Source organism: Dipodomys spectabilis, unplaced genomic scaffold (genome assembly GCF_019054845.1).
Source record: "Dipodomys spectabilis isolate Male_0828 unplaced genomic scaffold, ASM1905484v1 ptg000233l, whole genome shotgun sequence".
Classification (NCBI taxonomy): Eukaryota; Metazoa; Chordata; class Mammalia; order Rodentia; family Heteromyidae; genus Dipodomys; species Dipodomys spectabilis.
Window position 1 is genome coordinate 1546011 of NW_024870910.1, and position 15985 is coordinate 1561995.

Here is a 15985-nt window from a genome sequence, read left to right on the forward strand (position 1 = left end):
GTTTATAAGATAATGTCATCCCTCCACCACTCACTCTTCACTTTCTACTGGAGAAACTCTGGACATGACATGCCTGGAGTTCACTGGCTGCTCCTCAGGTTTGACTGCTATCTCCTCTCCCTTTGCTCAACCTCCACACTGAGCAGACAAAGAGGCTTTCAGCTTAGGCTCCCCTCTCCTTCTATCCTGTTTTTGCCAGTGATTATATCATGGTCTTAAATCAATAAGCTTTTTCCACACACATTCGTTTCAATGAAGATACTGCCATCAAATAACAACCAGAAAAACAATTGGAAAGAATTACCCTTGATCATTCTTTTTATTTTTTTTTTTTTTTGCCAATCCTGGGGCTTGAACTCAGGTCCTGAACACTATTCCACTATCCCTGAGCTTCTTTTGCTCAAGGCTAGCACTCTACCACTTGAGCCACAGCACCACTTCCGGCTTTTTCTATTTATGTGGTACTGAGGAATGGAACCCAGGGCTTCATGTATGCTAGGGCAAGCACTCTACCACTGAGCCACCTTCCCAGCCCCCCTGATCATTCTTAATAGTCCATCCAATTCATCATCAAATTATGCCAATTTAACCTCTAAAATATACCGTAATTCTTTCAATTTCTATCTTCACAACTACCATTCAAGCTAAATTACATCATAATGTTCTTACATATAATGACCCTAATGAATTTTCTGCTTCATCTCTAATTTCCTAATTGTCAAGTAATGTAAGTTGATATTTTTAATATATAATTTTATTGTTATATTGAGAAGTTGTACAGAGGGGTTACAATTCCATGAGTCAGGTAATAATGTACAATTGACAATGTCACCCCTTCCTTCGTTTTTCTCTCAGTTTTCCCCTCCTATCTTTGAGTGGTATTTTTAAACTAGGGTTTTTCACTACAAAGAAAATAATATCCAAAAGACATCTGCCTGGCACCCATTAGACAATACTAGCTACTGACCACAGCTTAAGATAAGAATATTCTACCCACAAGACTGTAATAAGACATAAGACACAAAGTACAAAAATAAGCCATTAGACTCTACACTTTGCCTTGATTTTAGCATTTTACTTCAGAATAAGCCTGGTACCATACAAAGGTTTCCCTCACCTTTAGAAGACATATAAAACTGAAAATCAATAAATATCAACTAATTAGTAGTGTTCATTAGTAATGTTGCCCTACAGCACATTACAATTCATAAATTTTATGCGATACTGACAACTTGACCTAAAATTAGGCAAGTCAGAGAATGCTAACTACATAATTACAATATACAATTTTACAACTCCAAGACAATTACAATTTCTTAAGGCAACTATATAATTACACTAAAATAAGTTGGGCATTGGCAGCTCACGTCTATAATCCTAGTGAGTCAGGAAGTTGAGATATAAGGATCATAGTTCAAAACCAGCCTGGGCAGAAAAGTCTGTGAGACTCTCATCACTATCAAAAAGCCAGAAGCAATGCTGTGATTCAAGTGGTAGAGTGCTAGCTGACCAAACAAGAAAACAAGCAACATGAGGCTCTGAGTTCAAAATCCAGTATCCAAAAAAAAAAAAAAATAAGACTTTAATCCTCCCACAACAGTTCTACATTCAGTTAAAAAAAATTAAAACTCTAGGGAGAGGGCTGGGAAGGTGGCTCAGTGGTAGAGTGCTTGCCTCGCATGCATGAGGCTCTGGGTTCGATTCCTCAAGCACCACATAAGCAGAAAAAGCTAGAAGTGGTGTTGTGGCTCAAGTGTTAGGCTGCTATCCCTGAGCTGAAGAGCTGAGGGACAGCGTCCAGCCCAGAGTTCAGGCTCCACCACCACCACCACCACTACTACCACCAAAAAAAAAAAAAAAAAAAAAACACTCTAGGAAAATACTTGTTGTTGTTGGATTAACACTAACTGACAAGTAGTTCCATTTGGAAACAAAAGAGGTGAACACTGTCAGCCAATTCTGCAGAAACACAATGGTAGAGGACTATGCTAGCAGATATAAAATGACAGTAATTATAATAGTACAGAATTGAGAAGGATAAACAAAATAATCAAATGGAACAAAATAGAATGAAGAAATAGTCCCACACATATATTGTTACTTGATTCATGACAAAGGCAGTGAGGAAAGGATGGCTTTTGTAATAAGTTATGCTGAACCAACAGATGATTTCACTTCTAAAGTAACACATCTTGACCTCCTATACTTCAAGTCATACCCTCAAATAATTCTAAATGGTTAACAGATATCTAAAACATGAAAGAGCAAAACTAAAACACTCTGAAAAATATCCGACAAGAATTATCTTGAGAGTTTGCCTGAAGGTTCTAGCAGAAAGGCATAGCTACTCATACACAGATGCTTGAGCCAAGAAAGGCTCTCCGGGAAGGTCATCCTCTGCCCAAGCATGTCACTCTGGGAGAAAAGCTGATGAAGTACTAAGAGACACCACTTTTCCAGTCAGATTAGCTGAATCCAACCTTAGTGATCAATGGGGTGACAGATGTCACAACCAGACCACCCTTACATCTTATGATAAGTATCCTCACAGCTTTGCAATATGCAAAGATTTCTTAAATGGGATACGAACAGCATTACCAATAAAGGAAAGAACAGAAAAGGTAATACAAGGTTGGCACTGTGGTACATGCTTATAGTCCAACCTAATCAGGTGGGAGAATCATATTAGTCCATAAGTTCAAAATGAGACTGACAACATAGTAAGACCTTATTTTGAAAAGGGGGGGGGGGAAAAAAAGGAAAATGAAGTAGAATGAACACCTATAAGCCCAGCAATTGGGAGGTAAAAGGATAATGAGTTCAAGGCCAGCCTGAGCTACACAGAAAGACTCTATCTCAAAAAGAAAGAAAGAAAGAAAGAAAGAAAGAAAGAAAGAAAGAAAGAAAGAAAGAAAGAAAGAAAGAAAGAAAGGAAGGAAGGAAGGAAGGAAGGAAGGAAGGAAGGAAGGAAGGAAGGAAGGAAGGAAGGAAGGAAGGAAGGAAGGGAAGGAAGGAAGGGGGGAGGGAGGGAGGGAGGAAGGAAGGAAGGAAGGAAGGAAGGAAGGAAGGAAGGAAGGAAGGAAGGAATAAGGAAAGGCAACAACAAAATGAGCTATTTATAAAGAAAAGGATTAAGAAAGAAAGGAAAAAGGCAAGCCAGCTATGATGTGGCACAAAATATTTGTCATGCTTATAATAGACAAAACACCTTTGACAAGTATATGTATAAGACATATTACATGTTAAATATTAATTTATTTACATTAGCAATATCTCCCATTAGAGAAAACAGAAAAAAAAGTGAATAGGCAAGTCATAAAAAAGGGTAATTAAATGGCCAATAAAAAACATAAAAAGGCAACAACTTTATCAGACACTGTAAAAACAAGATTAAAATAAATGACTACTGTTCATTATTAGACTAACTAAAATGAAAAGCACAATACCAGCACAGGTGAGGATTTGGAGCAGCTGAACTCTTATATACTGCTAGCAAAACATTAGAAAACATCTGTCAACCATTACAGTAGTTAATCGCATGTATGCTCTATGACTTGGTACAGTTAGATATTTAAGTGCCCACATGTCCAAAATAAGAATATTAAATAATATTTAAAAAGCATGCTTCAAACTAGTATCCATATAGAAAACTGAATTTCTATTTATTTATTTTTTGTATATATTTTTATTGTAAAAATACTGTACAGAGGGGTTATAGTTACATGAGTAAGGTAATGAGTACATTTCCTGTCAAGCATTTTTACCTCCTCCTTTGTTTTTCCCCTACCATCCCTTCCCTCCCCACCTCCATGACTTCTCCCTCACCCCACCCCCAAAGAAAGCTGTAAAGTTCATTTTCAACATACTAAATTTCTATTTAAAATAGTAAAAAAAAAAAAAAAAGTGGAAAAAGCCATGAAATTTTGAACAAAAAGAACAAGGCTGGAGGTATCATAATACAAATCACAAAACACAAATTATTCTACCAAGCCACAGTTATAAAAAACAAGGCACTGACACAAAAAGAGATATGAAGACCAATGAAACAGAAGACCTTAAAATAAACCTATATTATCTATAGTCATCTGATTTTTGATGGAGGTGCTAAAAACATATTAGAGAAAGGACATTCTCTTCAATAAATGATGTTGAGAAAAATGGATATCCATGTGTAGAAAAACAGAACTAGATCCCAATCTCTCAGTCATGTACAAAAATCAATTCAAAGTGGATCATAGATCTTAATGTAAGACTTGTAACTTTGAAATTATTACAAGAAAACATAAAAAACTTAAAGATGTAAGCATGGGCATAAACTTTATGAATAAGACTCCAATTAATCAGGAAGAGTAAGAATTTACAAATGTGACTGCATCAAACTGAGAAGCTTCTGTACACCAAAGGGAACAATTACCAAAGAAATAATCTACAGAATGGAAGAAAATCTTTGCCTGCTATTCATGAGGCAGAAGACTAACATTCAAAATACAGAAAGAACTCAAAACTCAAAGAAAAACAATTAATAAATGGGCAAGTAAACTGGACAGTTCTCAATAGTAGTACAGATGACAATATATGAAGAAACATTTGACATCCCTAAACATAAAGGAAATGAAAATTAAAATAACAATTAGATTCTATTTTACCCAAGTCAGAATGGCTATCAAGAAAACAAAAACAAATGCAGAGTATGGGGGCAGGGAATGACCCTCATATATTAGGGCAAATCAGTATGAAGGTTCCTTAAAAAACCAAAAGTAAGTCATTTGAGGTACTGCTCAGCAGAAAAGTGCCAGTCTAGCACATTCAAATACCAGTGCCACAAATAAATGAATAAATAAATAAGACTAGAACTACCATATACTATACAGTAGAGATAAAGGCACACCTATGTTTACAGCAGCACTATTCACAATGGCCAAGCCATAGGATTAGCTGAGGTACCCATCAACCAATGACTGGATAAAGAAAATATAGCAGACACATACACAATGTATATCCAACATATATACATATATATTTATATATATAATGGAATATTATTCAGCTATAAAGATGAAACTATGTTATTTGCAAGACAACAGATACAACAGGAGATCATCGTGTTAAGCTAAATAAGTCAGACTCAGAAAATAAATATTGCGTGTTCCCTCTAATCTATGGAGGGGGCATATGCATAGTAACACATGCCTATAAATCCTAGCTACTCAAGAGGTGGAGGTGAATGAATCACAGCCTGAGGCTGGTCCCGGCAAAAGCATGAAACCCTATTTGAAAAGCATGCTAAAGCAAGAAAGGGCTAGAGAACACAGCTCAAATAACAAAGCACTTGCTTAAGCAAGTCTAAAGCACCAAGCTCAAAGCTCCTCCAAAAAAGAAAAAGAAAAATCAACATAAAAGGAATACTGTTTGGTGGGGGCCAGAGGGAGATGAGAGTGAAAGAAAAGAGTACTGGAGGTGAATATAATCAAAATATTTCATATCTATATATAAAGCTAGAATAATAACATTCATTTAAAAACTTTTTTTAAAAAGGAAGACACAAAGATCATTTGCACAACTAATATATCTAATAAAAATTATATCCACACATGGAATACTATGCCCTAAAGAAAATGTACCAATATGTTTGTGTATATGTATATGCAACAATAACATTGGTGGATTTCACAAACATAACGCTGCTTAAGAGTATACACTGTTCAAGTAAATTCAACAACAGGAATAATCTACAGAGTTACCAGAGCAGGTTGCTAACTTTCCTAGAGCCAGAGGGATTGTGAGGCAGGTCAATGTACCTGAATGTACTCTGGCTACATAGCTATGTTCTGTCTTCCAAATTCACCAAACCACACACTAAAATCTGTAAACTTTCCTTTTTGTTATACTTTAATACAAAGTTTGCTTTTTAAAAAAGTTGATTAATCAACGCCTTCAATGATTAATGCAGTTTCACTAAAACCCACCAATGGGAAGCAAAGTGAAGCAGCTCTTCATGTGCACAGTACGGTCATTTCCCAGATTTTCCATGTAGTCCTGAGTCCAGTGACCTATTCTGTGATTCTTACGTTCTATCATTCACAGCTACCTTCTCCAGCAACTGTTCCCTGAGCCACCCCTTTAAAAGTCAGTAGTTTGTATGTAAACTTCCCTGGTCCCTAATTTACTTCTATGGACCATATACTTAAATACATACCCAGGCTACATAATTTAATAACTTCCAAGAACCAACAAAATACATACTTATCTGGATAAATAAAGGGCATTAGAAACAATTTCCTCCTTGAATGTGGCTTAGTGGTAGACTGCTTGCCTAGCATGCATGACACCCTAGGTTTGATTCCTCAGTACCACATCAACAGAAAAAGCCAGAAGTTGTGCTGTGGCTCAAGTGATATAGTGCTAGACTTGAGCAAAAGAAGCTCAGGGACAGTGCCAGGCCCTGACCTGAGTCCAAGCCCCAGGACAGAAAGAAAGAGAGAAAGAAACAGAAAGCAAGCAAGCAAAAAAGAAAGAAAGAAAGAGAGGGGGATCGTGGGAGGGAGGGAAGAAAGGAACAGAGAAATAAAAAGAGAAAGAAAGCAGAAGTGGAGCTGTGGCTACAAGTGATAGAGTGCTGGTCTTCTGCAATGGAGCTCACAGTGCCCAGGCCCTGACTTCAAGCCCCACAACTGGCAAAAAAAAAGAAAGAAAGAGAGAGAGAGAGAAAGGAAGGAAGGAAGGAAGGAAGGAAGGAAGGAAGGAAGGAAGGAAGGAAGGAAGGAAGGAAGGAAGGAAGGAAGGAAGGAAGGAAGGAAGGAAGGAAGGAAGGGGGAAAAATTTTACTCAGAATCTATAAATTTAAAAAAACAGTAAAATTAAGGTATCATTTTGGTTTATGACAAATTGTGTCTATGCCTTAGTTGAACCTCAAAAGTCAATTGCATCACTGTGTTTTTCTTATCTTTCCTTGGTTCTTTACTGAAATTATCTGAGAGAGAGATTCAGATAGCCCTTGTCCTGTTTGGCAGCATTAGTTAAAAAGATGACTTAGCAGATAAATCCATTAAAGAAACAGGCTAACCGCAGTTGCTCCAAGCAGAGGCAGGTTCCATCTTTTTAACAAAACTTAAAAGCTTAACAGCAAAGTTACCTACGAATTCCTAGCTCCTGTTTTCTTCTATTCCACAGGTAGGTCCAGTCTAGCTAGACCCATGGAAATACGATTATCTGTAATATGAGAGCTCAGGAATTTTACGACTGCTGCTACTTTCCCACTCGTGTTATTCTCAAATGCACACTATTTAACACTTACACAACATACATGCACAGAGAGAGTCCCCTCCTCTACATGTCACAACCTTCAGATTTGTGAAAGGAGATTTACTTGCACCCTTGCTTGGAGAATTTATTCCTTTGGGATGATGAATGATCATTTTATCAATCTGGCCTGGTTTATCAGCCTTCATACTGCATCTGCATCACACTGTGTGAGCCTTTCTCCTTTGCTAAGGAACCTGCATGAGTGGAAATGGGGCTCTGCTCAGTCTATGGACTACTGTGCTTGCTCCCACTAGCTGTTCCACTGAGTTCTGTCCCTGGTTCTACCTACATTCAGTTAAACTACAACCCTGATGGCAAAACACATCTTCAGGGTTGTGTTCCAGTAAATTCAGAAACTGCACTTCAAAACTTCCCCAGTGTTCTCACAGATAACATCTCTCCTTCTTGTACATGCTTTAAATAGTAGTTTATTTCTCATATTCTACAAAATTATTTTTTCTTCTTTTTTGTAAACCAAGGAATTAGCAAACTTTATTTTAAAAGGCCAGAGAGCAAAGATCTTAAGCCTATAAGCCATATATATAGTCTTGGTGACAACAACTCAATTTTGTTATAATGAAAAAGTAGAAAATAAGGAAATGGATGCATTTATCTGTGTTTTAAATAAAGCTTCATTTCAAAAAACAGGCAGTTAGCCTATGGGCCACAGTTTGATCCAAACACACCTTTGGTCTCTTCATACATCACTGTCATCATCATCATCATAATTATTCTGAATTGATAAGGATTTACTGATACTGGTACTGCAAATCTATCAATTAAAGCTGTTATCATACATAAATGTTTTAGAGATGTGTGACACTGAATTTAAAAATCAGCAACAAACTATTGTCATTATTTCTAAGTTAATCAGAAAGTGTAGACAAGAACACATTCACTGATAATTTCAGTGAGACTTTACCTAATAATGAACAGAGATATTTGAAAATAATAATCAATATAAGACTAACACTCATACAAATAATGTATCAAATGCTAAATATCATATGAAAAATCTATGCCATTGATAATAGCAGGACTACAGTGATTTGACTTTTTGCATATCTAAGTCATCTATATAATTTCTGTAATAAAAATATCTTCAATGCACAAAATGGTCAGACATAATCTTATGATTATAAAACTAAAAAATAGTTAAGACTCAAAATTAAAGTTAAGAAAATATCAACCATTCTATCCTAGGTTTAAAAATAAAGTCTGTATCAATTAAGTAAATTAAAACTTTCATTTACCTGCCGGTTCCTTTCATCCATTATGCGTGTGATTTGTATTTTCTTCCGCCCCATTTTCAGTCACCTTTCTTTCCTTATATGCCAAATATTTAATTCAAAAATTAATTTTCTTCAATACCCTAATGCATCGTACACAGCTTCTATTATTTCAGTTTCTAGTCCAAGGGCTACAGCTGAAATCTTCTCTAAGATCTAAAAGAAAACACAGATTAGAAGATTTCAGTTCTATAAGTTTAAGAATCATAAAAATGTCATACAAATTTCAAATCTACTTTTAGGGCATAAAAGTAGACAGCATTACTAACTGAGATTTCTGAGTAGATACCATTAGTAAATAAGTTGAAATATTACTCATTTTCCACCTAAAATATCTTTTGAATATCTTTGGGCTCCTAGCTCTGGCTAAAGTAACTCACTTGCAATGTTGAGGTTTTTCTTCAATAAAATAGTAACTACAACAACAGCAACATTACCAAGATTTTTCTATGTGCCAGGCACTTTTTTTAAATATGTCCAAATCCTAACTCATTCAATCTTAACTAGAATCTATCAAGTTAGATAAAATTATCTCCATTTTATGAACAGGAATATTAAGACACAGAAAAGTTAAGAAATGTGCAAAGGCACAGGATAAGGAAGGACAGAGTTCTGCAAGTCTGACTCCAGAACTTCTCTTAAACATCATGATGTATCTTTACAAGCTTTGATGGTCTTCTTGATAAAGGTAAAGCTGCCTTTACAAATTCTGGTACACCCCCATAGCCTCCAGTCAAATTATTATCTATCAATTTACAAAGCCGCTGGTAGAACTTTCACATAATATGCCTTTAAATGAAATACAGCTTCTTTGGTTATTTAATAAACATTTCCTTGTCAGTCAACACTCAGTTCAAATATCATTTCCCTGATGAAACCAACATCCTCTTGGTAGAATAAACTGTAACATCTTTGAGAAGAGAAAGATGGAAGAGAAAATGAGAATATGAGAACAAGTAAATTTTACATTTTTCTATCTTTCAAGAATGTTTTATCCAATTTATCTTTAAGAAGAATGACAATAATATGGACAATAATATGCTCTGAAAGATGGTTATATTGCTTTAAAAATCTGCGACTAAAACCTACATAATAAAAAATAACTAATGAAGGAATGAGAAGTAAACACTTAAAAAAGTAATAGATCTACAGGCAATATTTTTGAAGTATTTTAATCTATATGACTTAAGTCATATTGTGCAAATCTGATTAAGTCTGAACAGGATGCCCAGGTTTTATCACTACCAAATGATCATCAGTGCATCCTTTCTTACCTATATTCCCTCATTTACTGTATTTTTTGCATTCATACAAGTGATCACTTATTGACAATTTAAAACCTATTAACTGACCACCTACTTACATTTTTTTTTTTTTTTTTGGTAATGGGTCTTGAACTCTAGGCCTGGAAGACCACCTACTTACAGTAAATTTACTTCCAAACACTGAATGAGGCATAAGGAAAATTAGTATGTGGGGGACATGATTATTATTCATAGAGTTCAGATTCTAGAGCGGAAAAAAAAACACCAAATGATTGTATAAAGGAGGAGTTTGAACAATTCAAAAGTTAAAAAGTTCATTTATCTGACCTAAACTCAGGAAGTTGTGACTCCTATTTAAAACTTGAGTATGAAGATCTACATGCCAACCAGAGAGACTAGCATGCCCTGATGATCCAGGACAAAAGCCTGTAAGAAACATCAGAGGAACTGAAAGATGGGGACCCAAACAAAGAAGCTGCTTCTCATTTCCTTATCAGAAAGGCATTATAAATGGAAGAGCCTGACCTACTTCAAACCATGTTCTCTAACACATTACACTCTGCCATTATAAAAATGTGTACTGTAGAATGTAAGATAATTATTCATAAATTTCAAGTATTCAAGATCTGCTACTGCTTCTAAGATACACATTGTACTATCTATCTTCCATTTTTTGCTTATGGATTCCAAAACTATAGAGTGAGGAACTGAGAAAGTAGACTGAGTTTCTGAGAGATCTCCAAGTAGGGAAACAAACATTAGTTACAAGGGTCTGCCCAAGAGCACTGGCCCTAGTAAAACATACCAGCCATCTGGAGAGGCTCCAAAGAACTGTATCCCAGACATAGAGATAAACCAGAAATAGACTAACACACATGGATGGAAGGAAGAATCACTACGAATCATCTCAATCCCAGATCAAATTAGAGGTAATCTGGACTAGTAGGGGTTATTAGTACAGCTACATACCAGTAGCAAAGGTAACATTAACCAGAATTGAAATTATAATTTTACCTATTTTCATATAAAATCCCTAGAAATAAAAAATAAGCAACAAGATATATGCAAAAATTCCCAAGATTTAAAAATGACATTAAAAACAGACTTACAACTGAGACAAACAGAAAAGGTCAAAAGCTATATACATATGACCAGATAAGATGAAATTAAGTGAAATGAATCCCAAAATAGCGACACAAGTGTTTTTTTTTTTCTTCCTTGCTATCGTTTCTAACGTATTTATAAGGTACCCTGTGATTCTTTTGTTGCTTTGTATGTTCCTCCCCCATGGTATAACCCCTGTTTTCATTGTATTTGATGTCGGTATAATTTGGGGATGGGAAGGGAAAAAAACAAAATGTTTAAATAGGGATATAGGTTGACCCATTGTATTAATGAGATGTACAAGACACTGTATTGAAAAACAAACTTTACAATTTAGGCTGATGTGTGGGAGTGTAGTTGTGGAGGTGGGAGAGAAGGGATGGTAGGGGAAAAACAAAAGAGGAGGCAACAATGCTTGATAAGAATTGTACTCATTACCTTGCTCATGTAACTATAACCCCTCTGGTACAGTATTTTCACACACACAAAAAAACTTATTTAAAAAAACAGACTTACAACAGATCCATTAAGGATTGAAATTTTAGTTAAAACTGTTCAAGAAATTTAAAAAAATCTTCATAGACAATAACAGAAAAAAAGCATGAATCTGAAAAATTAAGTTATGAACTAGTTTATTAACAGGTTAGGCACCAGAGGGGAAAAAGCAACAACCAATCACTCCAGAACACAGAAAAGAAGAAAGCACACTGTTCAATACAAAGATATGAGACTGACAAATACAGAAGAGTATTTAAAAATATGGAAAACGGGCTGGGAAGGTGGCTCAGTGGTAGAGTGCTTGCCTCACACACATGAGGCCACACATTCGATTCCTCAGCATCATATAAACAGAAAAAAATGGAAAGGTGCTGTGGCTCAAGTGGCAGAGTACTAGCCTTGAGTTGAAGAGCTGAGGGACAGCGTCCAGGCACAGAATTCAAGATCCATGACCAAAAGAAAAAAATATATATATATATATGTGTGTATATATATATATATATATATATATATATATATATATATGGAATATGGAGAAAGGAGCCAAAAATATATGTGAATGGAGTCCCAGAAAGGGAAGGGTAAAATATGGTAGAGAAGTATTTGAAGATATAAGTTAAAAAATTTCAAAACAGACTTGAGATTTCAAATTTATAAAACCTCAAGTAAAATAAATATAATAAATACACTTAGGCTCATCAAAGAAGGATGCTGATCTCCCATAGAAAGATGGTCAGAGGGGCTGGGAAGGTGGCTCAGTGGTAGAGTGCTTGCCTTGCATGTATGAGGCCCTGGATTCGATTCCTCAGCACCACATAAAAGCCGGAAGTGGTGCTGAGGCTCAGGTGGTAGAGTGCTGGTCTACAGCTGAAGAGCTGGGGGATATAGCACCCAGGCCCAGAGTTCAGGCCCCACACCGACAAAAAAAAAAAGAAAGAAAGAAAGAAAGATAGTCAGAGCGGGTTGCTTGACCTTAAGACACAGAGTAAGATTTACAGCTAGCTGACTGTTTCATGTAAATAATAAAGGGAGAAGCCAAAGGAATGCTATCTTCAAAGTGCTAGAGGTAGGGAAAGAATGCCAAACTAGAATTCTTTATCTGAGAAACAATATCCTTCACAATAAAGGTAAAATAGACACTGTGAGGAGAAGGGAAACAGAACTGTCAACACTGAAGAGACCTCTTCAAGTGGAAAGAACAATCAACCAGAACAAACAACAGGGTAAATAAATAACTGATGAATGAATATTAACAAAATATCAACAACAATATTTTGTAGATTTTAATATTACACACAGAAAAAGCCAGAAGTGGTGCCGTGGCTCAAGTAGTAGAGCACTAGCCTTGAGCTGAAGAGCTGAGGACCAGAGCCCAGGCCCAGAGTTTAGGCCCCATGACCAACCAAAAAAAAAAAAAAGGCAGAACACTATTTAAAGACAAAGCCCAATCGTAAGATGATTATAAGACTACATCTTAAAAGAGAGGACAAAAATGAACAGAAATTCAATTCAAGGGCTGGGAAGGTGGCTCAGTGATAAGAGTGCTTGCCTTGCATGCATGAGGTCCTGGGTTCAATTCCTCAGCACCACATAAGCAGAAAGAGCCAGAAGTGGCACTGTGGCTCAAGTAGTAGAGGGTGCCTTGAGCTAAAGAGCTGAGGGACAGCGCCCAGGCCCAGAGTTCAAGCCCCATGACCGACAAAAAACAAGAAAGAAAGAAAGGAAAGAAAGGAAAGAAAGAAAAGAAGGAAGGAAGGAAGGAAGGAAGGAAGGAAGGAAGGAAGGAAGGAAGGAAGGAAGGAAGGAAGGAAGGAAGGAAGGAAGGAATTTACCAGGAAGAATGTAACAATTCTTTTTTTTTTTTTTTTTTTTATTTATTTATTTTTTTTATTTATTTTTTTTTTAATTTAATTTTATTTTATTTGTGAACATACTGTACAGAATGTAACAATTCTAAACTTGAGAGTATCTAATAACACATTTAGTCACATTCCTAACAAAAATCAGATATTCTGTGCAAAAACTGTAACAAAGGGTTTATTTGCTATTTAAGTAGGGAAAATTATATCCTTACACATTAACACATAATCCTCAATCATTTCTCTTTTAAAATTTAACTGCAAGACAGAAAATGCCTACTTATAGTAATTAATTATCATGGGTAAGATGTAAAATGCCTACTACATGACCTTATGGCAGGTAGCTTTTTTTCTCTACTCTACAATTTCTCAACACTTTTGTATACTCTATAAATCAAAACAAAAGTAAGGGCTGAACATGAAAGACAATTAGAAAGGTGTTCAGGACAAATACATGGCAGACAATGAGGCGATGTTTTTAATGTATTAACACATCTTGCTAATTGCAACAACATAAAAGATGCATGCTTTTTTTTCCGACACTAAGTATACTTCTAACCAATATTTACACGTGACTCCAATATTCTACCAATTGTAGAATACTGGAATGGGATGTGTGAAATTTCCCATATACAAGTCTGTTTAAAGATTGTACTGAATTTTGAAGATATTAAATTATACTCTTCCTAAAGGCCAGCTAAGAAACCTAAGTATAACAATACATATAAAGCACAATCCCCATAGCACACATACTTATAGCCAGCTGATTTAACAGAACCAGATCGGAATGAATAAGCAGAATGAAATAAAAAGAAAAGGATTTAACGAGGTTAAAATGTAACATAGAATACTACACCAAACAACTAAAAAAATACTTTCTTCATAACTACATACAAAACACAGACATGTTCTCTGATCTCAATCTAGACATAATAAAAATGTTACATAAAAGGTTTTAAGTGTAAGCATGAAGCAATAACTGTAAATGATCCACACTGTAAAGCAGTCACAGTGAAAATGAGAAAATATTTCAAATAGAAGGCTGTTAAAATATTTTGTATCAAAATTATGAGATACAATTGAAGTCATATTTATTAGAGATAAACATTTCGCTTTAAAATAGGTATATATAGGGGAGGAAAGGCCAAAATTCAATTTCTAAATAACCATCTTAAAGAGTCACAAAAAAGAATAGAATCTCAAGCAGTAGAAATGAAGAAATAAAGGTTAAAGCAAAAAAATAACATAACTGTCACATAAATACTAATACAAATAACCCACAAAAATCTGCTAATAAATTACTTGTAACAGGCTAAATTATTAGGCATCCTCCTTATTACCTCTTATGTTTCCAGTTTACATACTCTAATAATCTAAATGCAACAATCCTGATTCTACACTGTCCTGGAAATAACATGTCTACCACCTTCCCACTGTCCCTGGCCCGCATTTTGTTCCTTCCTTGGCTCCTATTCTACTTCAATTTTCACAAACTCTCATGTCTCTTGGCCTCTATCCTTTTGCCCCTTTCCCTCCATCCCATGTCTCCATATGATGACAAAATTCTATTCTGGAGAGGATCTGCTCCCTGCAATGTAGGTAAAAATGGCTAGAGGGAAAAAAAATGTTTTTCTGTTCACAAATGTCAATGGACTCAGGCCTCAAACACCCCCTTTGTTTTTCCCAACAGTCTTCCATGTCCTAATTTCCAGGTTAATTATTTTTATTTCTCCTGTTCATGCTCAGTTGAGAGTTTTGCTATCTATTCTCCAGTCAAAGTACAAGCCATCAGAATTTAGGACCTCAAATTCTTGCCATCACAACTAGCTACTCATCAGTGACTTCTCATATACTCTGCTCTTCTTTCTGTTTTAGATCTTGGCTCCAGCAATTCTTTCCTATGATATAAAATATTTCTTCTATACTGAATCATTCCTATCAACAAAGTACATAAACAAGTAAAGCATGTGAAACAAAACTTGCAAAACAAAAAAAAATGTCCAGACTGAGAGAAACTTAAAATATACTGAATAAGACATCACATTTGCAGAATTTCAGAAGATTCAATTTTATGAAAGTACTCTTTCCAAAATAATGTAGAGATTTAATATAATGCCAACAAAATGTCAACACGTTTTCTTTACTGTTGTGGTGGTACTGGAGTTTGAACTCAGGGGTTTGTGCTTGCTAAGCAGGTGCTTTTACTGCTTCAGCCAGTATGTCCAGATGTTTTTATTCTGGTTACTCTTAAGATAGGGGTTCACATTTCCTGAACCATGATCCTCCTATTTCCATTAGAATGTTAGATGTGCACTACCATGTCCACTGAGACGGAGTTTTGTTAAGATTTTGCCAAGGGTAGTCTGAAACAGTGATCCTCCCAATTTCAGCCTCCCATACAGCTGGGATGACAGGAGTGTGACACTGTGCCTGGCAACTGGATAAGATGGGATCTGGAAAACTACAGAAACAGAAGTGGAAAGAATACAGAACAGGCTAAATCTTGAAATCAAATAGGAGTTGGAGAATTTATATTATTTGATTTTAAGACTTACTATAAATCTATAATCAAGAGAATGCAACATTATTGTATGGCTAGACATACAGATCAACAGAGCAGAATTAACCCACACATAACAATTAACTAATTTTCAACAAAGATGTCTAA

The 15985-nt window shown here is 35.6% G+C and overlaps 1 protein-coding gene across 4 annotated transcripts in view; it reads right to left on the reverse strand.

The window, feature by feature from the left end:
- The window catches only part of Mef2a (myocyte enhancer factor 2A), an 83928-nt gene that overhangs the window by 45752 nt on the left and 22191 nt on the right, over window positions 1-15985 (reverse strand). For all 4 annotated transcript variants that reach the window (XM_042698489.1, XM_042698487.1, XM_042698486.1 and 1 more), the window contains one exon: window positions 8556-8747. In XM_042698489.1, the coding sequence (XP_042554423.1) occupies window positions 8556-8609 (54 nt within the window). In that variant the 5' untranslated portion in view covers window positions 8610-8747. The remainder of the gene's footprint in view (window positions 1-8555; window positions 8748-15985) is intronic.